The following is a 26,034-nucleotide window of genomic DNA, read 5'->3' as shown; positions in this document are numbered from 1 at the left end:
CTGAGCTGAGGACTTGGAGAAGAGCAGGGAGCCAGAGAACTGAGGTATATGCTAGCTTCAAAGCAAGGTTCACTGCTGTCCAGCTTGCCTCTTCAGGGTCACGGAGCTCTGTGGTGTGAGGCACTGGGAGCCAGGGACAGAAGAACATCGAGAGAGATCAGATGGCTTTTCTTGGTGTAAATCAAAATGTTTGACAAATGTGGAGATTATGAAAACTATTTTTCTGTTGGATTTTAAAATTGCCAGCACGCCCTGTGTTTGAATAGTGGTGATGTGTGTATGTTTATGTAGTTCAGAGTTTGTGATCTGTGGTGACTATTTAACAAGAGGTACCTATTCCACTGCTGAAAAAAATAAAAACAAAAACCAGCAAGCCTGTCAGGGCTAAATTTCAAAACCAGTTTAGTAACTATTTTATCCAAATAATGTCACAAAAAATCCAATTGTACTCTGAACTAAATTCCATCGCTGAACTTTGGAACACAGGGATCTTATTCCTGCTTTAATGAAAAGTTCAACTACAGCGTCACTACAGATGACTCCAGGATACTTAGAAAGTTCATCCCTGTCATAAATTTGTGAAAGGGGGTTCTACTTAGCCAGGATCCTGGGTTATGCTTCCAATTAGACAAGATAGGATACAGAATTATAGGTCACCTAAAAGAGCCTAGGAGATTATAAAAATGTGGAGTTACTTCCAATAGAGGAGAATATATTTCTTACAAAAAATACCCAGACTCTAGTCTGTAAGTTGGACACAGGCTATCAAAGCCTGGTTTAATATCTGCAACCACAGAAGGAAAATATACCAGCTTGTTCTTGAAAGAAAAAAAAAACACAGCAGCTGATCACATTTTAAACCACCTATTGAATCACACTTAAGTAGCCAAAGGAGGCAGAGAGCTCATGATAATGAGCCACTTATAAAGAAAGAAATGTTTCTCTGTTGAACATGTCAAGTCTGATTTAGAGCTAAACACATTCTAAGGCTTTCTGCAGTGTCTGTAACTCTGCATAACCCCCCAGATCATTACCACTGGTTTAAGCAAATCTCCTAGGTCAAAGAAAGATAATTTGGAGCTGCAGAGCATCTTCTGCTGCACAAGGGAAAAATGTATATGAAAGGGTGCAGACTCAATGCACTGTCCCTTATGGGATAAACGGTCTCACAGAAGGAATAGGGAGTATGGCCTTTAAAATGCAGTGGCCATGTATGTATACAGAATTTTGGCCCAAACTCATGTATCCATGTCCACAACAGTGGCATTCATTGTTGCCATCTCTCCCACCCTCGGTAGTCAGAGAGAGCAAACCCAAGTGAGTGGCCATGTCCTACTGATTTCCCAGTTTATGACTATGCACTTCTCCTCAGCTCTGTAAGGGGACCATTATAGTTTCTGCAGTGTTTTACTCTGTGACCGACCAGTTACAAAAGGGAGTATTCTGGCTGTTGCAACTCCTCCATACTATTGTCATGCCAGCGGTGGGAGAATGAGATACACCATGTATGCTTTGAACCCCCTCTCTTACATCCTTGCTTTCTTGGCACTCGTATTTCTTCTCCTGTACTCTCCTCCACACCATGCATTACAAAGAAAAATCTGAGCCTGTGTGTTCACCCTACTTCTTATGTCTTTGCACAAAAATCATAAGCTAAGAATTTTTGAGCATTCTGAATTGTCAAATTTGAAAGTGTATTCTATTTTTTTCTTGCAAAAGGAACATTTATAACTTGTATTTAAAATGGAAAATTAAATCAGGCAACATTGCAATGGAGTGTTGGAAGAAATTATTCTGCCCCACAGTAAAAGATTAGAAGATTCAATTTGTGTTCTATTTTTTTCAAGCCACTCAGATACAATGGTACTGTCAAGACACTTTTCATGTGAGAAATAATTTGGCTGATAGAAATAAATTCCAATCATCTGGGATTTGGATTTTGTAGCAATATTGATAAGAGTGGTGGGCATAGTGGCATGACTTTTGGCCTGAGACTTTTGGCCTGGATTTCTCTGGTTCGTATGCCTGGGGTGACCAGATGTCCCGATTTTATAGGGACAGTCCCGATTTTTGGGTCTTTTTCTTATATAGACTCCTATAGTTATGCCTCATATCCACAGCCCCCTGATAGTGCTGTAATGGCTATAAAAAGCATAGAGGAGAAACAGAGAGATGGGGTCAACAAGGTAGCAGTGAAATGATTATTACAGTATTCTAACTGCTTAGCTCTGTGTTTTATAGGTATTATGTCAAAGGTGAGTTAAGGGGGGAACTTGAAAGAAGATAATGCAGTGCCCTTACCAATTTTTATAGGGGACTCCTCCCATGCAAAAGGAGCAGCATAGGAAACAGTCCAAAGGTGCTTGACTCATTGGTAGAGCAGGCATGAGTCAACTGCTTGATGGCATATTAATTTAAAGGTAAAACAAGTACCTTGTTTTTGATGCAGGAGAAAAATGCAGGGCGGTGTGATGTAGTCAAAGCAGCAAGCCAAAGCAATGTTCTTAATAAATGTGTTTTGAATTAACTTGAGGAGGGCAAGGTTACATTTCTCAAGACCAGAAAGGAGGATGAAGTAGTCAAGATGGGACATAAGGGCTTGGATGAAGATTTGGGATGGGTAGGTTTAGAGATGTGTAGGAAGGAGTGATAAAAGTTAGAAACTGAGTGGATCGGGGAGGATGGGAGGAACCAAAAGCTTTTCAGTTTCTGACAATACATAAATAGCTTAACAGTTTTTAAAGCCGGAAAGGGCTATTATGATCATTTAGTCTGTCCTCCTGCAGAACAAAGATGAAGAATTTCACCCAGCAATTCCTGCATCAAGCTCATATGTTGTTGTGCTAGGGCATATTTTAAAAAAAAGAGAGAGCTATCCAATCTGGATTTAAAGAGACCTCAAGAGATGGAGAAGAAACCATGTCCTTCAGTAAGTTTTTCCAATGTGGTATGGAAGTTAGGTGGCAATTTAAGTATTTACCCTATTGGTAGAGGCAATATCAGAGAGTTCATGTAGGTGAAAAAGTCCCATTTATAAACCTACCAATCCTGAACATTTCTGCTGAACATTTCTTTTGAGGTCAATATGTCAACTATAGTTTAAATCAATGGGAGCTAAGGTAGCACATCACTTTGCAGAATGAGACCCTTATTCTGCATTCTTTATTTGGGCAAAATTTTTACTGTATCAAATTCTGCTCTCATTTGCAATAGTGTAAATTCAGAGTCCCACCAGTGAAGAATTTTCCTGTACTGTAACTGAGATTAAAACTAGTTTCCATGGGAGGTTTGTCTCAATGAGGAATCCCAAATAGGTCTCATAATAATATATAGGACATTTTTTTAACTGACAGTTTCTCTTTTTCACTACTTCTCTAGGAGAACCAATCACAATTTGAAGTGAAAAAAATGCCTCACCCTTTTTCAATTTTATATGCTTCTTTCCTGGCTCTCCATGGCATTACAAACATAATGTACATTTTTTCCTATTTCTCTGTCTAGATTTTCATTTCTGTTCCAGCTCTACCTTCTTGGTGCACAGTGCAAACCTGATTACATTAACTATAAGTTTTGACTACTGGTATGTGAAATGGCACTTGATCTAACTGTCAATAACATAACTGTATATGAAAAAATATAAATTAGGTACATCACACAAAACAATAGATAAAAACCTCAGATTTCTATTAAGGGAACAACATTTACTTGCAGCTTTATAACCAATACAGAAAGTGTTATTTTTCCCTCGTGGCATCTTCAAAAACCTATGTGTTGATTTAAAAGCAGTGCCAGTTTCTATATAACAAGAAATATAAAAGGCTAAATTAATTGAATAATAAATCAGATTTTATTGTGAGAGTTGGTCATAATTGTCTAATATAAACATTTACATTTTGCATAAGGATTAATGGATCAGGTTACTTTAATATAGAGGAAAAATGAAACTTATGACCTAGTGCTAGACAACACTAAATGGCTTAATCTGGTTTTCTTTGAAAGTAAGGCAGTGGATTTGGAAGATATGTACGGTACTGAAGTAAAATTTCTTTTGTAAAAAAGATTAATTAATCGTAGCTTATCAAGTCTTATTTGATGTCATTGGTACCTGGACTAACAAGTTTTACAATTCCATGTATGTATTTATAACCTTTTCCCCACTGCCTCTTGCTGTCCAGCCCTACATTAGTTTACGTTTTCTGCAGGAAAGAAGATTGTTCAGTGCCATCAGAAAGCATCTTGTGATCATAGAATCATAGAAGGTTAGGGTTGGAAGGGACCTCAGGAGGTCATCTAGTCCAACCCCCTGCTTGAAGCAGGACCAATCCCCAATTTTTGCCCCAGATCCCTAAATGGCCCCCTCAAGGATTGAACTTACAACCCTGGGTTTAGCAGGCCAATGCTCAAACCCCTGAGCTATCCCTCCCCCCCAATAAAATATTTTTATGACCTATTAACTGGGTTGCTAATATTTTAACAGTAGTAGAGTACTCCATGAGTAACTGTACTATGCCTTAGGACTGGTGCCAGAGCCTGAAACCTTTAGAATCATAGAATATCAGGGTTGGAAGGGACCTCAGGAGGTCATCTAGTCCAACTGCCTGCTCAAAGCAAGACTAATCCCCAGTTTTTGCCCCAGATCCCTAAATGGCCCCCTCAAGGATTGAACTCACAACCCTGGGTTTAGCAGGCCAATGCTCAAACCACTGAGCTATCCCTCCCCCTCCATGGAATTACTTGGTCTTTGTTCTGCAGGAGGACAGCCCCCAATATTGATAATCCATCCAATATTACACTTATATACTAATGCCTAATGACAGAGTTCTATATTGTGAACATGAGTTAATATGAGACATCATATCCTTCTGCTAAGCAAAACCAAAGATCATACAGGTCATAGGCATACCTTAGACTCTAAGCTACCCTCCATATGCTATTATCTGTGTTGTAAGACAGCACCAAAAGCTGTAAGAGGGAAGGAATTTTACATTGTGCTGGATATAAAAGTCATGGACATCACAATGTGTTTATTTCAGAAAACTATTAAAGTGGAAATCCCTAAACTTCAAGAGGAAAAAACAAAAGATGCATTGATAGAGTTGATTGTTCAGTTTTAATTGAGTATTGTGATTCTGTGAACAGACACATCCCTCTGTCAACATAACCTTTTACATTTCTTTTTTGTCCAGTAAAACCTGACGTGTTCTGATATGGGTCAAATACAATCATTCAGTATTAAAGAATAAGGCAAACTGGTGACTATTAGTTAGAACTAGACTGTGTGAATAACATTACCAATGTTGATGAAACATTAAAGCTTATAAAGTGTAAAAGCAGCCTACTCTAAATGCAACAATTTTACATTGCAAAGGCTGTACATGGGAAAGCGATTAACTGAAATTTCTGGGAATACAAACAGTTAAAGTAGCCAAAAGAAACATAATTGGGGAATATCCATAGATATGCATGTGGCACAGTTATCCTCCTTCTACTGGCTTCAGGAATTTGACCAATAGCAGTAATGTACCCTAGATAACAGATCCCCAGCTGTCTAAAGAGGAAGCAGATCCCATTTAAGTTAATGGCAATTGCAGGTACTTAGGACCCTTTGGGATCAAACCCCTATTTCCTAAATTCTTTGTGCCAAATCCTGCAGTCCTATTTTACTGACGAAGGACTGAAACTGCATATCTATTACAAAGTGACTGGATACATGTCATTGTTTGGTTTTAGATAAGACCGACTTTGAAGTGACAAACTAAAAAAATGACATGGACAGATTTCTCTTCTCTATGAAAAATTAAGGCAGGCTTGATAAAATTCAGAAGAAGGAAATGTTATACATTAATGAAATGTCTATAGTAACTGATATCATTAAAAATAAAGCCATTTTATTTTAAATATTTTCTACCAGAAGGTATACAAGCAATTTTTTGTACCCAGAATTACAAAAATCTCGCAATTTGGGTCCAACAGACAATATAGTACCACTGCTGCTCATTTTTGAATGTAGATTTTCCTCAACCAATAAAGTATAAAATATGTTTAATATTACCCACAGCTAAAAATTAAATCATTCAACGTTATTAAAATTTTAATTTTTAAATGTGTTTAATAAAGGTCATTTACCATAATTTAAGAGGCTGAGAAAAATCCATGGGTTCTGGAATTCACTGGCCTTCAATATTTCTCCAGGCCCTTAGGTAACTATATGGAATTCAATATGCTGGAAAAGTAGGGTAAAATATATAATTCTGTTAAACTGGAAAAGTTAACAGACTGATTAAAATACATATGCCACAAAATCAGACTCATATGCCCCTCCAGACAAGGAGGCGGTGTTAGGGCTTACATTTAACTGAAACCTAACAATAGCTATACAGTGGGGGTTAGCAATTACTAAATTTTGTTTTCTTCTAACAAAACAAAGACTTTAGAACAGGGGTTCTCAAACTGGGGGTCGGGACCCCTTAGGGGGTTGCAAGGTTATTACATGGCGGGTCGCAAACTGTCAGCCCCCAACCCAAACCCCGCTTCACCTCCAGCATTTATAATGGTGTTAAATATATAAAAATGTGTTTTTAATTTATAAGGGGGGTCGCGCTCGGAGGCTTGCTATGTGAAAGGGGTCACCAGTACAGAAGTTTGAGAACCATTGCTTTAGAGTCTATTACCAGATCACTGAAAGACAAAATTCCCATTTGTAAAAATACAAAAGGGACCCTCACCTGTGTTCCTGAGATCACTGTTTTACTTTAGGTTAGTTCAATGCTTCAAACAATAAATGAATGAATACATCACTATAGTGCATTGTATTTTTTATTGAGAAATATGTGGCAAGTCCTAGAAAAAATTTCAAGGAGAAAATAGTGTTCTCGGTATTTCTGACTAGAATACTTATCGTATTTGAAAATATTTATTTCATTTGATTCTTGGAGACCATTTTTTTTTAAATGCAAGCAATGATGTATTTTTGATAGAGCAGTCCACTATGAATCTGCTCCTGCATTCCTTGTCCACCTAAATTTCCAGTTGAAGTCAATGTGAATTTTAGAAGCACAAAGAATAAAGGATAAGGTCCAAAATTCATATATGGCTGTATGTATATTCCATATATACACAGGTGATTTTGAGGTGTGCTAAACTGCTTTTTGCAAATAACTTGCAAACTCATATCAATACCTTTTTTTGATAAATGAGATAAAGATGCAACTTGCCCCAAAACATGTGCCAATAAAGGGTGATACTATCAGCTAACTACACACGCAGGCAGGGATCTTCATCCCTTTTGAACATGGGACCACCCCCTTTCCACAGCTTTTCATGACACCATAAATTACTGTTCAGAGTCAGACCTTAAAATCCATTATTATAAATTCATAGAGTTTGAGGCCAGAAGGAAGCATTATATTATCTTCTCTGATCTCCTGTATATCAGAAGCTATTAAATTTTCCCCATTTACTCCTGTAGTGAGCCCAATAACTTGTATATTCACTAAAGTATAATTTATGTTTGACTACAGCATATCTTCTAGAAAGGCATCTAGTCTTCAAATCAAGACTCCAAGAGAATCCACCACTTCCCTTGACTGTTTGTTCCTAATTTCTCATTTGAATTTTTCTGGCTTTTGCCTTTCTCCGCAAGATTAAAGAGCCTATTAGTATTTAGCCCTGGTATTTCCTCCTTTAAGAACGAAGGTTCTTAAACACTGTAATCAAGTCACCTCTCAATTTTTGTGGATAAACTAAACAGATTGAGATCTTGAAATCTCTCACTATAAGGCATTTTCTACATCCCTCAAATCTTTTCTGTGGCTCTTTTCTGCACCAACTCCCAGTCTACAGCATCCTTTATAAATGTTGACACCAGAACTGTATGCAATATACCAGTATTGGTCTCACAAAGGTAAAATACCGAAGACACTCCTATTTTGACCCTTCCTTTTGAGGAAGCCTGGTCTTACAGTGAAGGGAGACCACCAATAGTGGTAACATTTTCAACATTATTTACTACTGAAATATCTGGTAGATGTACAATACATGATGGGATATGGCATGATATAAAAAGATTGACACATTTAGCATGACTTTCACAGCTCACTGATGGTATCACCACTACTAAATAGTGTGATCATCCTAAAGTAATGCAAAAAACCCTTTATGCCACATCCCCATGTAGTGAATTATTTGTGTAGATGGTGTATGATGGTTTATATATGCCATTTTTACACAAATTAAGACATGAAGTTGGTTAGATTCCAAGTACCTTTAAAAGATGCTACATTTGTAGAAAGATTCAGATGGTTTCCCATAATCAAAGGGAAGCTCTTAAACATTAAGTGATAGACTTTCAATGCTATTTGTGCATTGCTGCATGCACAGCTCCCATCAACAAGAACTGTTGGTGTAATTCCTCAAATATAACCCCAGATATGTCTCTCTACCATGGATGGATTCACTCGCTCAAACATAGGGGAAAAATAGATCAATAAAATCTCCTCTAGTCTATGCATTGCAACTTATAAGTGAGTGTACACAAAGACAGAACATTTTCTATGACATGGCTGGAAATGCCTTGACACTGTCCCTTATATCATGATTAAACTTACATATTATTGCCCTCAAGTGCAAGCAATGAAGTGTCATAAAATACAAAGCTGCTTGGTTTTCAGAGGAGAAGATAATAGTGAGGAATATGCCCTCCAGCTGTGTGTAGCTCTTTGTCCTGCTCTGCAAATAGGGGCTTAGCCATCTCTACACCACCATCTGAGGCAGGGTGTTGAACAATGGAAGGGGATAAGGTATGCCTGAAGTGGGGATAAATAGTATTCCCCTCCAGAGCTTATGAAGAGAAAATCCAGCCTGGGACTTTCTTTTCTTTTCAGCAGAGCCCCTTCTGTGGTATGGATCCTCATTTAAGGAAAGATCTGTGGTAACAAGTAGCTCTATGCTACAGAACATCAGTGCCAGGGCAACAAGCTGCAGCTGTCTCCTCCCACCCCTTTTCCCCAACCCCCCCCCCCCCAAAAAAAAAAAAAAAACCTGCAGGAACTATGGAAGCCTCCTTGGGTATGTCTATACTGCACACTAAGCTTAGATGCTGACTCATGTATGAGCTCCAGCCCCACTTTCTGTCCACACACAAATCAGTTTGACTAGTGCCAGCAAGCACTCAGGATCCAGGTTCTAGGATCCTGGTAGGGGTTGGATCAGAACTCAAGTTCTGCTATGCGCTGGGTCCAAGCCCTGCCATTTTTCAGTGTTGATGCAGCTCAAGCTACAGACTCAAGTCACAATGTCTGCATAGTGCGTGCAGTAGGGATGCTTTACCACAGCTGAGAGACCCTGGTCCAGCAATTACAAGTCAGGTTTAAAATGCAGTGGGGACACTCAAGCAGGGGCTTGTAAACATCAAGTCCACAAGCCTGGATCCCACAGACCTGGGTTTACAATAGTGGGTAGTCATCCGCTACAAGGCCTGCAATGTTTAGGGACAGCTTCTATATCCTTTCCTGCAGTGGACAGACCCTGCCCCAGAACAAAATGATTTTTTTGGAGGGGAGGGTGATCTCAATCATTCCTTAAGGAGATTAACTTCCACAGGTATTACCAAGGGAAGGGGAGTCCTGGCCCAGTATTAGGAAGGTCTTACAATTTTTTGTTACTTGTCATTTGTTGTTTTGCTCTTCACTATGCAATGCCCTTTGTCAGACAGTTACAGTAATTAGGTCCATATACTGCCCTCATTCCAAATGAAGAACTTCCATTGTCATTAACGACAGTTCTGTATACAGAATAAAAGGGGAATAGACAGACAGTTATAAGGTCACACTAAAATGGCAAATGCAAAGTGCATAATTCCAATTCTGCTTCTCCCATCCACATGTATTAATATTCCTTCCACTCTAAGCATGTATGCAGTTTATATCCACTGGTTTATCTTATATTGTTACAAAACAAAACAATTAAAAATACAAAAAAAAAACCCTCAGACATAGGTTCAACACAAATAGCAAGGGCTACAAACTGACCATCAAACTGTAAATGGACATGAATTGCAAAACTAAAATGGCAAAAAAGAGAACTTACAATGGACAAAATAGTCAAGTGCAAAATAAAGATTACGAAAGAGGGACAATAGGAAGAGAAAAAATATCTTGTACTGCACCCCAGCCTGCTTCTCTTTTCATCCATGTAGACTGTAAGCTCTTCAAGGTAGGATCCTCTCTTCTAACATGCTTGTAAAGCGCCTAGCCCGGAGTCATTTCCCCCTTATATGTGAGCATGGCGCAGAGACCCTGTCTGAATCTTGCCCTCCATATGAAGTGGGATGGGAGGCAGTTGTCGCTCCCAACAACAAATGCTAAATCCCTTAAAAAATTAGTACAGAATCATGCTGCATTAACTTTTAAGATCAACAGCTGACTGAAGAAATCCTGGATAGTACACTGGCAGAAGCCAAGGAAAGAAGCTAGCAGTCCAGAAGCCAACTCGGCGATGCATGGTCTTCATTGTGGATGGCTTTGTCAATCCAGGAAATCCAAGATCCACTAGAGTTGAAGACCAGATATTCTGCTGCTTCTGTAGGAAGAGGAAACCCATTCCACAGATGGAAGAATTGAAGAAACTCCCTGAAGGAGATCTTGTGGTATTTCCCGGCTCTATCAGTTCTCTTCCCCAATGGTATTTCCATGGGATGGAGCAGTCAGTCCAAGTAATAACAATTAGCAACGGTCTTTTGGTTTGGCTTTTCAGTTAGGCCAACATCAGGTTTGAGACTGTAAGCCCACAGATAAAACTACAGGTTTCTTAAAGTATGTACATTCTAAATCACACCTACAAATCAGGCTGTTTATTACCCTTTTTTGAGGCTTCAAAGAATAACTAAAAGCATCTTGTTTCCACAGGGTGTTCAAAAGTTCTGATCCACCCCCTACCAGGATCCTAGAACCTGGATCCTGAGTGCTTGCTGGCACTTTTCTTTAGGAAGATAAAAACTGACCAAGAGATCAGTGATACCTTCTCAGTAATCCTTATTGCCCTGGCTCAAAAATGCCTTCTCCACAGATCTATATGTACATTACCCTGAATAATGAAATTGATCATGACATATCTGAGGCAATGAATTTATTTTATTATTATTTATTTATTATCGTGCATTGAAAACAAAGAACAAGTGCAGATGATTATTTGCTGCATCTCCTAGGCTGTTTGGGTTTCTTCAAACACAAAAGGAAAATACATTTAAAGCCTACAACAGTCAAATAAATTCCTCAGATTTATTCCTCAGCAGACCCTTGCCAAAATTGTTGGCACTTTGTCAAAAATACTCACGATGCAGAGTACAACTCCTGAAAGCACCTAGATGATTTCACTAACGTCAATATATTTTTCCCTTCCCACTTTACCCTTGGCCATTTTAAATGTTAGAAGCCTATCAGCTCTGATAATGTAGAGCACACAAATGGGAAAATGAGTTTGCCTATGACTTAACCACACATGCCAAAGCCAATGTACATGGTGAAGCTGCCATTTACCTTTTCTTTCTTCAATGAGTCATTGCAATCACCTATGAGACACCTCAAAACTAGAATAGGAAACGGGCAATAATGATTGGTCTCTTTGCAAAGGAGTGAAAGAGGAGGGATGCCCCTTGTGCCCTTTCTTCCACTCCATAGAATATCAGGGTCGGAAGGGACCTCAGGAGGTCATCTAGTCCAACCCCCTGCTCAAAGCAGGACCGATCCCTGACTAAATCATCCCAGCCAGGGCTTTGTCAAGCCTGACCTTAAAAACTGCTAGGGAAGGAGATTCCACCACCTCCCCAGGTAACGCATTCCAGCATCCCTTGTTCTTCCTCCTCCCAGGGACTAGAGGCAAAGACCTCATGGGGTATACTGAGTGCATATTTTTCAGCGTATACTGATTGACTTCTCTCAGTATTTAAAATTAAGTTGCCTTTAGGCAGCCAAGGCTCTTTCAGGAGCCACTAATGATATTATTAACTTTAAGTACTGAAATTCTGTTAGTATCACCTGATTTATCTGTGGTGCACAGTACTAGGCTCTCAGTCTTAGTCCTGGCTTATGAAAAGTTACAACTTTGAGGTTTTCTTTTGTTTGTTTTTCAGATGAAGGCATCAATAAAAGCAAACTGTGCTTTGATCTTCTGTCACAGCTTGTACATGTGGGATTCATTATAATTTCCAAGTAGTACTTTTTTCTTGAAAATAGAAGGGTTGTTTTCAATTGACTCCTCAGTAGTTTAAAATAGACATATACAAGAAATACACGAGGGCAGACAACTTATTTGTGGATTCCTTCCCCCCCTCCCAAAAATAGTGCATTTTTATTACAGCATACAGAGACCCTAAGCCAATATGAGCAGAAGATGTCTTGTTTAATGAAAATGGGACTCGTGTGTTATACACTGGGCTCAATTCCGATTCTGTATGATCACTTACACCAGTATAAAAGAACATTAGCTCTATTGAAGTCTGTGTTACATGGGTGTGAAATCATACCCATTGGACCCAGTCCAGCTTTCATTCATTTTTATCGCTCACTGGGCTCAGTAAGAGTCATACAAATGAAGCTGAATTGGGACTATTGTGGGTGATGCCCTCAGTTTATAAAGGAGATAAGCACGATATCCTTGGTATAGTCCACAGGCTCCTCTTTGGTCTAATCAATATTTTTGAGCTGCTTCTGAGCATTGTGTTTAGGACATAAATCTCTAATACTGGAGTGGGAGGAGATAGGGTCTTTAGAAGGTGTAGTCTCGTTTACTTGCAGCTCACACTATTTTAGAAGAATATATTTCATTAAAATAGTAGTAAACGTTATTGCTGCTGACAGCAGAAGTAATTGTTGTGGGAAGAAATAACGGATTGTTCAAAAAGTTGGTTTTCTTGCTCTATTTTTACAGTTTAAGGTTACATTTCTAATCTTATTTTGTGTACAGATGAATTCTCTCTCACTGCAAAAAGCTCTCTCTCTACATTTTCTGGTGTCAAATACAAAAAAGCTCATGCCCAGTTGTGGAAATGTAAGGGGATTGGGGCTGTTTATGAGGCAGGAATAGGTATATCATTTTCTCATGTACAACATGTTGCGTTTATAATGAAACTTTCCAGTTCTTTTGTAGGTTACAAAGGATTAGAAGAACATAAACAAGTAATTCTAGACCACTAGATTTAAAACAAACATATCTACCAATTAGAAAAATACAACCACTCTAAACTTCTGAAACAAGCAGGCAGTTATATGTATGCCCATCATCTGCCTTATGCCATACTCTTAGGGATAATTTGTGGTAATGTACTAAATGATGCACAGCTGACAGCCTGGCTGAGATGTACAGAACTGGAGAAAAAGGAGCAAAGGTACATTTAGTTCAACTTTATGATGCCCTCAATCTGTAGAGCCAGATGGGGGTTAGCCCAGCCCCCAGTATAAGATGGAAAACTCTCAAGACTTATGCTCAGTTACCCATGGTCCCAAAGTGCCATTTTGCCAGATGGGGATCACCAGGGTGTAGGGACACTCCAGCCACATCCCCTATGCCGGGGGCAGGGAGAAGAGTTACTGTGGGAGCCACTACTATGGTTCCATGTCACCAAATGATTCCCTGATACAGAAGGAACACTTAGGTGGTTGGTTAAACTGCTCTGCATCACTGGAACACACCAGAGGATCTAGCCCAATAAGTTTAACTTACAAGCTGAGGGGGCACAAAAGCCCAAAAGCCAACAACCGAACCATGTAAGATAGCATAGTGGATTCGGAGTTATTTTTATGTTATATAAGTTGTTTTTTCGCTGTACTGTCTCCCTTCTGCTTCATCGTTTTCCACACTCATTGACTTCAGCTTCAACAGCTCATGTGAATATGGGGAATGTGGTCTCTTATGGTTACGTAAAGAACTCTTTGCAATTTAATAAAAAAAATCGCAAAAATCTCTATAGTTTAAAATTTAAATTGTATTATTTTTACACACTAAATCATAGATATAGTTTCAGAATGATGGCATTTGAGCTGAATTTTTATTTTAAATAAAATATGAAGCACCATAGAAAGACAGAAAAGAAAAATAAATAGATTTAAGAACAGACTTAAGCTATCAGCTCTACTGATGGCAGAGAGATCCATCTCTGAAATTGCTAGCCTCTATTACTTCTGCTCGCTCTTTATTAAAAGTTGTGGTAACAAAAAAAGCAATTTGGCATTAGACGGTAGAGAATGGTATATCTGTTTAGTAGAAGAGGATTGGCTGTGGCTAAGAGTGAATGCTAAGGGACAGAGCCCAATCCACTGACCTCAGTGGGAACTTGGAGTGCACAGAGAATGCAGGACTGGGCCCAAAACATAGAACAGAAAGTAATGCATATAGCGTATCAGCTCAGTGGTAATACGGTACTTAATTCTTACACTATCATAACACCACCAGAGATAATTATATTTGGTAATAGCAAACATAATTTGACTTTGGGGAGTCTCTGATTCTTCTCCTTCAGTCACCTTTCTATACCACAAAAGAATTCTACAGAATAAATTTGAGAGGCTTCTATAGATCTTCCTAATAGTGACTTCAGTTCTGTACCGGGTATTGTGAAAAATAAACTAACCTTTTCTCATCATTAACACACATACTCCTCTCCTTATCAATAAAAATAGTAATATTAGTGCAAAGCGCTGACAACTGAGCATATTGTATTTAATAAGCGTAACTAAAATCTATACTAATGCAATCACTGCTTCATCTGTCAATAATTAGGGTGTCTCAATGCCATCCTCACGAGAGAGAGAAAAAATGAAGTGTCAGCATGATTTATAGTCTGGCTGACTAGAAGACCAGCTTGTTATAGTTACTTTGTCTGAAGCTCAGTTTATGATTTGCTATGTTTTTAAATGCCATGTTCCACTTTGAGCCACTCAGATGATCCTTCAGACTTTAAAACTTTAGATTCCACTTGCCTGTTCTAAAGCTGTGTGTGTCTATTACAAAACACTAGTGGTGTCATTCTGATGCAACCACATATGCCCTCACCTACATTTCAGTCAATATACTCTATAATCCCAGAGACATCATGAGCTCGACTTCAGTTCAGTTCTCCTAGGCCCTAACTCCTTGCTCTGTTCATTATGCTGCTGTTTACTGCCTCATAGCCACTATTCATTATTCAAGGCCCAGAAAAGTTCAATAGGACAGACAGCACCTTGGCAAAGAGTGCCTTTTGTATTATGACTGTCAGCTGTATGATGGAAATTTTACCATGGGACACAGTGACACTGCTCATATTCCCATAATTCTATTAGGCAATAGTGCAAGTAGTCTCGGTAGACTGAATAGTTGACATATTTACATGAACAGCGAATATTATCTGCCTCATCTAAATTAATACTGAATGAAATAGGGAGCTTAACTAGTCAGAGGTCTGTGCTGGGCAAATAGATCATTTTCCAATCACATATTCACTTGTGCCTCATAATGAGTTGGGGGGACAAGAAAGCAAGCTGTAAGATCATCTCTAAAAATAGCACCAAAATTCCCTGAAAACAAAAATGGTTTACAGAAAGGAGAAGGCTGATGCTAGTACTGGGAATACAGGAGACACCGGTTGGCTTGTTGCTCTTGTTTCAAAAATGGTACTATTTTCGCAACATTTCATGAAAAATCAAATAAAACACACTGAAATAGGATAATTTTCACTGCATTAAGTGGGAACATGAGTCTACATGAGAGATTTCTTTTTATATCTGCCTGACTGCTGAATTCATTGGGAAATGGCATGGAGACTATTTCTGTGATACATCTAAAATGGAGTTAGCTTTGAAATAGTAAATGTCATTCTCTAAGCCCAAAAGAAACTTATCACCAATACCAGGACACGCCTACATATGATTTCCCATCAGCTAACAATACGTGATCCTGTTTGGTACTCTTATTGGTCAATGGAAACACTGAAGGACAATACATTATATTTAGGAAGATTAAATATTTATGGTTAATAGAAAATATACATAAGTAATATATTTAAAAAAATAAATCACAGTGCAGTTTTCTGTGGCCTACTTGTGTCTCAAAATATTAGTAAATTCAGGGAGGGGAGGTCAGAACTACCTAAGAGTAACCTTTGATCAAATATATGCTAGAATGTTCTAGATGAAAAATTGGATAACTTTGAATAAGGTAATCAATAAGTCTCTTATCTGTTGGTAACCAGGCACTCAGAACTAAGATGAGCCTACATCATAAATGTATTATTTAGGTATGGCCTGAACTTTCCCAGCGTTCAGAAGGTGTTCCGTTTCAGGGTTTTGTTTTGGGAGCTCCTTTGTGTTGAGGGATGGGAGAGAGGCACCCATTGCTTTGTAACCACTCAGGACTACTTTTTACATTGAGTAATCTAACTTGGAAGTAAATGAGCACAGGAGCTCTTCATCAGGTAACACACTCATATCTTCAGGTTTCAGAGTAGCAGCCGTGTTAGTCTGTATTCGCAAAAAGAAAAGGAGGACTTGTGGCACCTTAGAGACTAGCCAATTTCTTTGAGCATAAGCTTTCGTGAGCTACAGCTCACTTCATCGGATGCATCTCATATCTTTGTAAACCTCTTACAAGGCTCATTTATTTATTTTGTGGCAAGGATGATTCACTACCCCTATTATCCCCACACATAATCCTATCTAAAAACTTATACTTCTTTATGATGGTTTCCATTCACCGACTTAATTTTTTGCTAGAAATGCTGCGGTTATCACATAACACCTAAACATCCAGGAGCTGCACAATCCACCTCAGGATAAATACATCACAAATCCAGAACCACCATTTTGCACTTCCACAATGACAATCTGTCTCATCTGGAGCACACAGAGCTTGGTAGCCACACATCTTACCCCCCTCCCCCGCCTGTTCATTTCAATTGTATATGTTGGGGCTTTTAATCAGGGATCTGATTCAACAAAGCATTTAACCACATGACTAAGTCTGACTGAAATGAGTCTTAAGTGCTTTGCTGAATCAGGAGTCCTAATGATCAAACAAGGTTTTAGCCACAGTGACCAACAGAGATTGCATTTACTATTGATTTATATTATGCTGAAGGGTTAACACTAGACACCCTTTCCCAGCGCAGTGATTTAAATCAAAAGCCACTGGAGGCAAGGCAGTGATCAGTGCCCCCAATTGTGTGGCTCACTTCAAGTGTATCCTACTCATCCTTGATCATGCATGAAGCAGATGGTAACTTTTGACATTTTAAATTGGTTTGCACCTTTTGTCATCTCTGTTGATCTGCATACCGAGTCCTATCAATTTGTCAGGCAGCAAAAATCCTATTGTTTTGACTGGTTTAGTTTTGATTGTGAGTTACCAGCATACATAGAACAAATTGCTATTTTGTTGCCTTTAAGTTGAGCAAATATGCAGCCCTCTTCTAACACAGATCACTTGTCTGGGGGAATGATGAGCTAACAGGCAGGGCAAACCTCTTCTGCTTATGGGTCTGGCCTTACCTGGAGAGAGATGTTCAGTGATACTGAACATCTTTCCATGACAGACTCTCTATCTGTCTTGTCATCAGCTATTTGGCACCTTATAGAAAGGCCTCTTTATGTCAGCTATAGTTACCAATGTACTACAATACTTTTATCAGCGATTGTTTTGCACACAATATAATTGTGCTCTTTAAGCAGTAACTTTTAGGGGCAATGCACATAAAGGTTTCAGTGAACAACAATTATCCAACAAAAAGTTGCTGTGCTATATGTCAAACTGCATTCAACGTGAATTTTAGTTTTCTTTGTTTGATTCCTACTCAAAATTCCTGTGCATTAGTATTTGTAAACTAAAGTCACCATAAAAACTAGGATGCATGCAAAATATTTTCACATACAATCTGAAATACATGGAGACTTAAAGTTGCAGACATACCTAATGGGGCAACCCTATCTAGGGCATTTTTATACTCAGTTATACAAAACACAGAACACACTCTGTTTACAAATTACAAATTCAAAATTGTGTGGTTACCACATGGTACTGTTTCTGCATGATTTTGCTTTTTATACATGTACATTTATTAACTGTACATTATTTCTTACTTCTGGACTGGAAACAAAGTGTCCCTCTAAATGATTTTTCAGCCATGCAAGCTTTAGTTAATCATTTGTCTGTCCTCAAAGTTGTGAGGAGTAGGAACGTGGAGCTTATTAATTCTGCACCCTGATGCATGGATGAACTGAAGGAGGACTGATGAAACAAAATAAGATGGCTAAGGGCCAGAGTTTTCTGCCTGGGGTAATCTGCTGCTTGTGGCACTGATTTTTAGAAGTCCTGGTGATGTGTCACTGTTGGTAGGACTGTACTAAATTAACAAAAAGTTGTTTATTTTAGTGCTGCTAGTTTAAAGATGAAACGTTTTCTTTAAGGATGATATAACAATACTTTACACTTATTTAGTACCTTTCCAACAGAACATTAAGTTTTCTCTACACACATGAAGGAGTTAAATCTCACAATACCTCTGTAATACAGGGAATTATCCTGTTACAAAGATGAAAATCTGACACCCGGATCAAGAATCTTATTTTTATAAGTTTTGAGAAACCCCCAGCTTCCATCAACTTGCTCAGCACCTCAAAAAGTTGGGGCTTGTGGGACTTAGCCAATGGGACACTGGCAACTGAGCATAAAACCTCATGCTCCAGTGGCTTAGCCACAAGATCCTCCTTCCCCTCTATATAACAAGAAACAAAACCTAATATTTGTGGATAGCATTGTACAGTACCCTTCTTCACAAAGAACTGTTGTGTGTATGTAATAAGGACTTTAAGATATAACATCTTAGAGCAAGTTAAGTATTTGATGGCTTAGTAGATAAATACTGATCTTTCATTCTTGGACTGCAAAGTAATTCCAGCCTGTGGCCCTACAACACCATACTAGAACACCATTGAATATGACTGGAATGATCGGAGACACCACTGAATGATTGATAGTCTGTAAGAAAGTTTTGGAGCTTAGGTATTCAAAAACCTACCAGAAATAAATGTAAAGACACAAGTATATTATTTGTAACCAATTCCCTTCAGAGTTTTTAAATTAAAAGAACAAAAAATAAAATAAAATAAAATAAAATGATTAACTATGGAAAGGCTTTGACATATCAACTTCAAAGAGAGAAAAATAGTTTTATGGTAACTACTTGTAACTTAATGCCTTTTTCATGTTTTGAATCCTTATCTATCCTTGGGACAGTAGGATTCCTCATGGATTTAGAAATATCTTTGCTAGACATTGATTCACATAAATTCGTATAAAATTGCACCAAGTGCAAGATTTTCACAGGAGGCAGAGCCTTGTTCATAACACGTGTGACAATATTTCACAGATAACCTTGCTCCTGGCAATACTAACCTTCAAAAAGGTCAAGGGCTGTGCCAAGCAAAGTAATACTTGAATCCCAAAATACACTCATTCCCTAGGCCATCTGATCATTGAAAGGATATAGAGTGGGAAATGGATTCTCCATGTCTGAATTTTAGCTCTGTGATAAATAAGCCAATTCTCTGCAAGAAATAAACACAATAGTTTAAGAGATTGTCACATGGCAATGTCTTCCATTACAGAAGAACCTCAAAATTAATATTACTGACCTTCTTGTAAATCCCTTATTTTTTTTTAAATCATGCAAAATATGTACATGATGCATCATTAGATGAGAACTGAACATGTACTGAAAACGAGAGGAAGCAGAGGTGTTTTCCTTTTAACTAGAGCTTCAGGTATTGATATATTTTCAACTGGAAAGAGATGGAGCTCAGCAAAGCTGTAATGTATATTGCAGAAATGCATAGCTAGATGATATTGCAGCTTCTTAGTAATGACAGTGGACCAGTGATTTCTAAAATGTGTACTGGGAACATTGCTGTTGTCTTGACCTTTTTTTCTGGGTCATATGATACTATACATATGTTTCTTTCCAGCCTCACTGACCAAATATCCAATTTCTAGAAGTATTTGGAGACTGAGGTGAACCCCCACAGTGGGGACAAGAAGAGAAAGATTATGCATGCCTAGTACTTTAAAATCATTTCAACTCAACCTTTAATTAGGAATAGTTTTAAAACTACATTTTCTGAATGTGAACTGCAAAGGTTAATTGTCTTTATCCACTGTTGATGATGGACCCCGCCTAAAAGATGGGGAGCCAGAGGGGTTGGAATGGAGGAGGAAGAAAGAGCTGTTCATAAAAGAAGACATAAAACTCAGTATCCACAGGAAGATGTCCTTCTCTTAAGCAGAAGAATGAATAAGTGAAGTAGAGTATGCTAAAAATATATCATTTGTTAGAGTACTATTTTTCATTATGGAATGACTAATTTATAAACAGAAATATAACCACCTACTTACACTCATCAAAAATCCTCCTACACCATACTGAGCATGACTTTCCTTGGCTCTATCTTATTTAAAACAATCAGAATTGTTCCGAGTTTTAACTTTACTGTTTGATTTAAATTGTGAAGTGATCTAAAAGACTGTTTAGTTTAAAACCACAATATTGTTGAATCAAACTCTTGTTCAAATTCTTCTGGATTCTTTGTCTGAGTTTCTTCATGACATATGAAGTATCTTCCTAATGAAGAATCTGTTATGCACTGGATGGTTTTATTATCACAGATCATCATCATCTGTGGCCAGTTTCATACAGTTAAGTTTGGTATTTTTATTTCACCTGGAAATGTGAAGGATAATTATTGCCAAATGACATGGCTAGGTTTGCAATGTGATTCAGATACAGTGCACTGTATTTTAATGGTTCTTTCATATTAAGTGGCAATAATTACAAGACACCCCAAACACATTTCTAGAAACAAACATTTTGGGATTCTAATGGAAAATTCTAATTTAGCATCCAAACAGCAACTTCAGGTTGAAAGCACTAGTTTGAAAACAGGTTATTACAGTATGTAAACAATACCATATTTATAATACTTTAAATTTACAAAGGAACTTTCTTTCAGAGAGATATCATGGATGCTTTATGGACTGTTTAAAATGCTATCACCTATTATCCGAGTGTGTAGACACATTTTGATGACTAAAATTAACATAAGAGGAAAGATTGTAAAATATGCTTTAAGAGCTGTAGACCACACAGCCAGAAAAATGTGAAGGACAAAATCTGTAACTATCTATTCAGTGTTGATATGACTCACACAATTTATTGTAATCTAGGAAATTTAAAAGCCTCTGTTTTATAAATCCAGACTGCACTATTTTCATGTGAAGAAAACCATAGTTTAACATCAGTTCTTGATAAGAGTTAATATATACAGAGGAATAACATATCAGCCAAAGACCTATAGAAATATACGCTCACATATACAGTACATATGTAGTGTATATGTGAGTTATATATCTATATACATATCTACACACACTTTAAATAGAAACGGCTCAACACACGAAAACTAAGGATGTAGTGCAAACATTCAGAGAAAATAACTATAATTGAGTTCATTTTTGTGGTGGAACTACTTTAAAAGAAAATACCACAGGGTTGTGAATTAAAAGTCAGAGGAAAGTTCACAGATGCCATCTGAGACAGAAGATGAAACAGATCAAAAGGAAAAACAGAGCAGTCCAAAAATCTCTGGATGAGTACTCTCTCTCTGTCCCCAGTACTGATCCATTTCATCAGGAACTCGTGCACAGACTAATAAAGTGAAAGTCATACCTATCCTCATTAGCAGGTCTTGCACACAATTTTTGGTTCAGTTTTGCACAAAAACTGACCTTTCAAAATGGATATAGAATTCATAGCAATCATAATAAAGAGCATACATATTTCAAATTGACATTCAGTGTCTGACCTCAGTTTATCAGAATCTCTCTCTTGGTGGTAATATAATTGTAATACATTATACAACAAACAAGCACACCTGATGTATAGTATTAATCAAAGTTTAGTCTGGTGATTTCCTAAATTCACTTGCACATACTAGGTGCTAAACTTGATGCTAAATAAAAATCTGCTATCCTGCACTAAGCCACTGTCCCCCCATTTCTAAAATTCCTGGAAAAAGTAGCTGCAGGGTCTTGGATTAGGAACACATTATGCATGTCAGCCCTCAGAGTAACATGATGAGGGTGGTCAGAGGTGATTGCTAGAGCTCCAGAGAGTACAGCTGGCTGATGTCTAAACATAAGCAGCTAGATCCTTTGGTTGGGTTGAGCTTGGACCTGAAGGAGATGGGTGGGAACCACAAAGATATCACCTTTGGTGCTCCCTGATCACAGAGCTGGAAAGGAGTTCATTCAGCCTTTGCACAACTTAGAGCAGCATCGGGCTGCTCTTTATTATGTCTGGCTACAATGGAGAGAGTTTACTCAGGTAGGAACGGTCAGAGTTCGATACAGCTTTGTCCATATCTTCTGGACTGGTGGGACAATGGCTGATGTAGTTGAATCCCAAGATGTCCATGAAATCCAGCTTTAAGCCTGCTTTGCATCATTGGAGTGGTACTAAAGGGGGCATAGCAGAACAGAGGATCTAGCTCACCAGGAAAAATCCACCCCACTGACGTTAGTGTAGTTACACCAGAGCTGAATTTGGGTTACTAGCCACCCCCATATGACATCCCCCCCCCACACACACACAGGTAATCCATGCACAGCAACAAATCCCATGTGCTAGGCAAACAGATCTTTCCACTGCTTAGTGCACCACTTAAAGTTTGAGAGCCTTCCCCACCCACCACAAGCTTTTTTTTTTTTTTTTTTTTTTTACTACTAAAGATGTTCATACAAGTAAACTGAACCAATGAGCCTGAGACGTGGGGCAAGTATGGAAGGGTGCCAAAGAGGCTAAGTAAAGATAGGTATTGCAACTCTAGGAGTATCAGCTTTAGGAAGGCAGGGGTTTTTTGCAGATCTTATTCTTATGGAAGAAGGGGGCGGGGGGGGGGGAGATTTTTTCCAAAACCGCTGATGCTCTCTTTAAACCAATCAAGAGAAACTAACATTGGGGATCACTTTCCATCCATGCTGCTTTTCTCAAGGTTGCCCACTGTATAATCCCTGCAACACTGGCCTTAATTGCAAAGTCGATTGCCAGAACACCCTTGCAGCGGTGAAGCATCTGGCAGTCCCCAAGCAGTGGTAATTCCTACGAAGTGCCACCCATTTTTAGGATTCACACAATATCCAGTGGCGCTTTTTCAATCACTTACGTTAAACTTTCCCACAGGGACTTGACTGCAGGGCTCATCCCGTGCCTTCCTACCACTGCCCTAAAATTAAACTGAGCTCTAATTAAACTCCTGAAAAGGCTGAGAAGGGGGATGGTTCGCCAGAGGGTCCCTTGTAGCAGGCTCGGTTCAGGGATGAAAAATGCGTGAACTACCGCCTACTGCTCAGTGACTTCCAAACAGGCGTTTGTCTCACCAGCCATGAAACCTGGCACTTAAAACACCAACATTTTGTGTTTGTCTTTCACGGGGGTTTTCATATTGTTTACAAGCAAGGGTTGGAGAGAGAGAGAAAATGTTCACAAGTACTTTCAGATTCGGCGTATCTTAAGGCAAAAATGCTCACGGAAGCTCTTCGATACTTGGCAGAGTTGAACCTCGCTGCGAAAGAAGGCGCGAAATCCGCCGTGTAGTTTTGGGGATGTTGCGAGATTAAGTGACGGCGAGGACCCCACTCTCCCCCCCACCCCCCGCTATCATTTCCCTAACTCTGCAGTGCTGTTTAAATCTACCTCATGGTATGGTGGTCCCTCCCCTGCCCTTCTCTCAGGCCGTCTTCTCTTTAAACCCCTCATCCCCACTATACACCCCAAGGAGACCCCTGAAGATCCTCGAAACCTCTCCCGGGGTTTGTCTTCCTCTATTTCCTGCATTTGATCGTTTTTCCCCATTATTTTTCCTCCTCGCCCCCTCCCCCCCGAATACACCCCTCTCCCTCGCTCATCTTCCACCCCAGATTTCGCCCCTGCCCCCCCCCCAGTTTGTGTCGCCCCCCGTTCTGCTCACTCAGGGCGGGGCTGATCCCAGCCGCAGGTGAAGGCAGAGTCTACACTGGCGCCAAGGGGCACGCTCGGCTCTCAGGCATGCTCTCCAGCAGCGGGGGAGCAAAACCCTGACACGACACAGTCCCCATGGAAAGTTGCGCTGCTCGAAAAGGCCACCGAGCGGACCCTTCGTTAAGCTTTCGCTACTTCTGCATCCCAGCCAAGCCCCCTCCGTGTCCTCCACGCTTGTTATTCGTTTTCCTGAGCAGTTCCCGGAGCCCCCCGTGTCTCTGTAGCTCACGGGGGGGGGGGGTAAATCCTTTGGCTAGGCACAGCGTAGGAAAAGGGAACTCTAAATCGGCGAGTGTAGAGAGCAAAATCTAGCAGGGAAGGCGTAAGCCACCCTACCGATCCGGGCATCATTGATAGGCTGGCTGCATCTCTAAAAATAAAGATTTTTAGCAGGAGATGCCCAGGCTGGGAGACAGGGAGCCTTCAGAGCGAACTTCTACTGGAAAATCCGCAGCCGCTGGAAAAATTTGAGGCCGCTTCGCGGGGTGAGGTTAATGGACACACTGCGCTCTGGCTCCGTGCCCCAAGTGTGGCTGGAACTGGCGAGGGGACAGGGGCTATCATCATCATCATCATCATCATCCAGGCGGAGGGGGAAAGAAGCGGAGTCCGACTGCACACCCTCATCTCCAGAGAGCCGCCTCCTCCTCCTCCCTCTCCTCCTCCCCCCCAGCCCAGGACGGCTGTCTGCCTCCATTCCCACCCTCCCCTACCCCACTCACCGGCACCCGAAGCGCCTCCAACTCCTCTAGCAGAGCCAGGAGCAAGGCAGGAGAGGGGAGGAGAAAACAAAACACCCGGAGCATCACGTACCTTGAGCTCCTCAATGTCCAGGCTTGTGGATCGGTCCATAGAATGAAACTAAACGACACGGAGGCGAACCGGGGAAGTTGTGCCAAAATTTAAAAAAATAAAAATAAAATGAAATAAAAAATCTAGACTCCCAGTTTCCAGCCCAAACTCAGCCTTGTCCTCCAAACCCTGGCAGCTCCTCTCAGTCTCATTCTCCGTGATCACGCCTCCTCCACCGGTTAAAAATAAATAAATAAAATAATAATTCACTTTTTTTACTCCCTGACGGATTATAGAGACAGGTGATCTTTCCCCGGTAAATCCCGTGTCAATGAAAGGAGGAGAGAAGACAAAAATAATAATAAAAAAATCCACTCAGTTTAATCTGACTACTTCTTCGTCTGCAATAAGCTTAGAAAGCAGCGAACTGCTGCATCCCAAGGAAAAAAAACTGCTTCACTGGACAGCATCCTGCAGCAAATTTCAGGCAAATGTGTTCAAATTGATGAGAAGAGTATATCATGACAGCCTGTCTCCGTTATTCTGGTAGCTAATGTAGCACCTGTGAGCCTCAGATATTAGCAATGATCAATTTCACGGGAAAGAAAATCCGCCAAGTCCTGCCTAGACTCAAAAAATTGTTTTGCTGCTAAAGATATTTTCTCAATAAAAATAAAGATAAGAAAGTCTGTAGGGAATGGTCTCCTTTGAAGGGTTATGCTAGAAGAGTTGAGAAGAAATTAGGAGGTGGATCTCTTTGCAGAAAAGCGAGAGAAAGGGGGAAGAGATTTTTCCCCCTTCTTTCCTGTTTTACTGTCCTTCACCGCCAGGTGACTGACTTCACTTCTCTCCTCTCATGGCCAACACTGAGGGGATTTCTCTCATCTGTCAAAAAGCAACATTTCCTTTCTCGACAAATACAACCTCTGGGTCTTAAAGCCTGGCCGCCGCTGCCACTCTGTGCATTAGCCTGCCGGCATTTTAATGTTATCTGCCCCTTTTTTATCATTCGTAGATTGCAAGCAGATATAATCACGCTGGTTCACTTAGGATACAAGTACCTCCTTGCAGTTTCCTCCTTGGATATTTTGCCCCATGTAGGGGAGATCTTTAAATAAGCAAATGTATTGAATATCACAGCAGAGGTA

The 26,034-nt window shown here is 39.6% G+C and overlaps 1 protein-coding gene across 2 annotated transcripts in view; it reads right to left on the bottom strand.

Annotated features, from left to right (window-relative positions):
* SGCZ (sarcoglycan zeta) overlaps positions 1-25,824 on the bottom strand; it is a 793,251-nt gene extending 767,427 nt beyond the window's left edge. For both annotated transcript variants that reach the window (XR_006290777.1, XM_043546174.1), the window contains exon 1: positions 24,908-25,824. Coding sequence is in view for 1 of the 2 variants with exons in the window: in XM_043546174.1 (XP_043402109.1) it covers positions 24,908-24,946 (39 nt within the window). In the remaining variant the exon portion in view is untranslated. The remainder of the gene's footprint in view (positions 1-24,907) is intronic.
* Between the last annotated feature and the right edge of the window lie 210 nt (positions 25,825-26,034).

This window comes from Chelonia mydas, chromosome 4, assembly GCF_015237465.2.
Source record: "Chelonia mydas isolate rCheMyd1 chromosome 4, rCheMyd1.pri.v2, whole genome shotgun sequence".
NCBI classification, from domain to species: Eukaryota; Metazoa; Chordata; order Testudines; family Cheloniidae; genus Chelonia; species Chelonia mydas.
The sequence above is the reverse complement of the archived record's forward strand: the minus strand, read 5'-3'. Positions and strand labels throughout refer to the sequence as shown.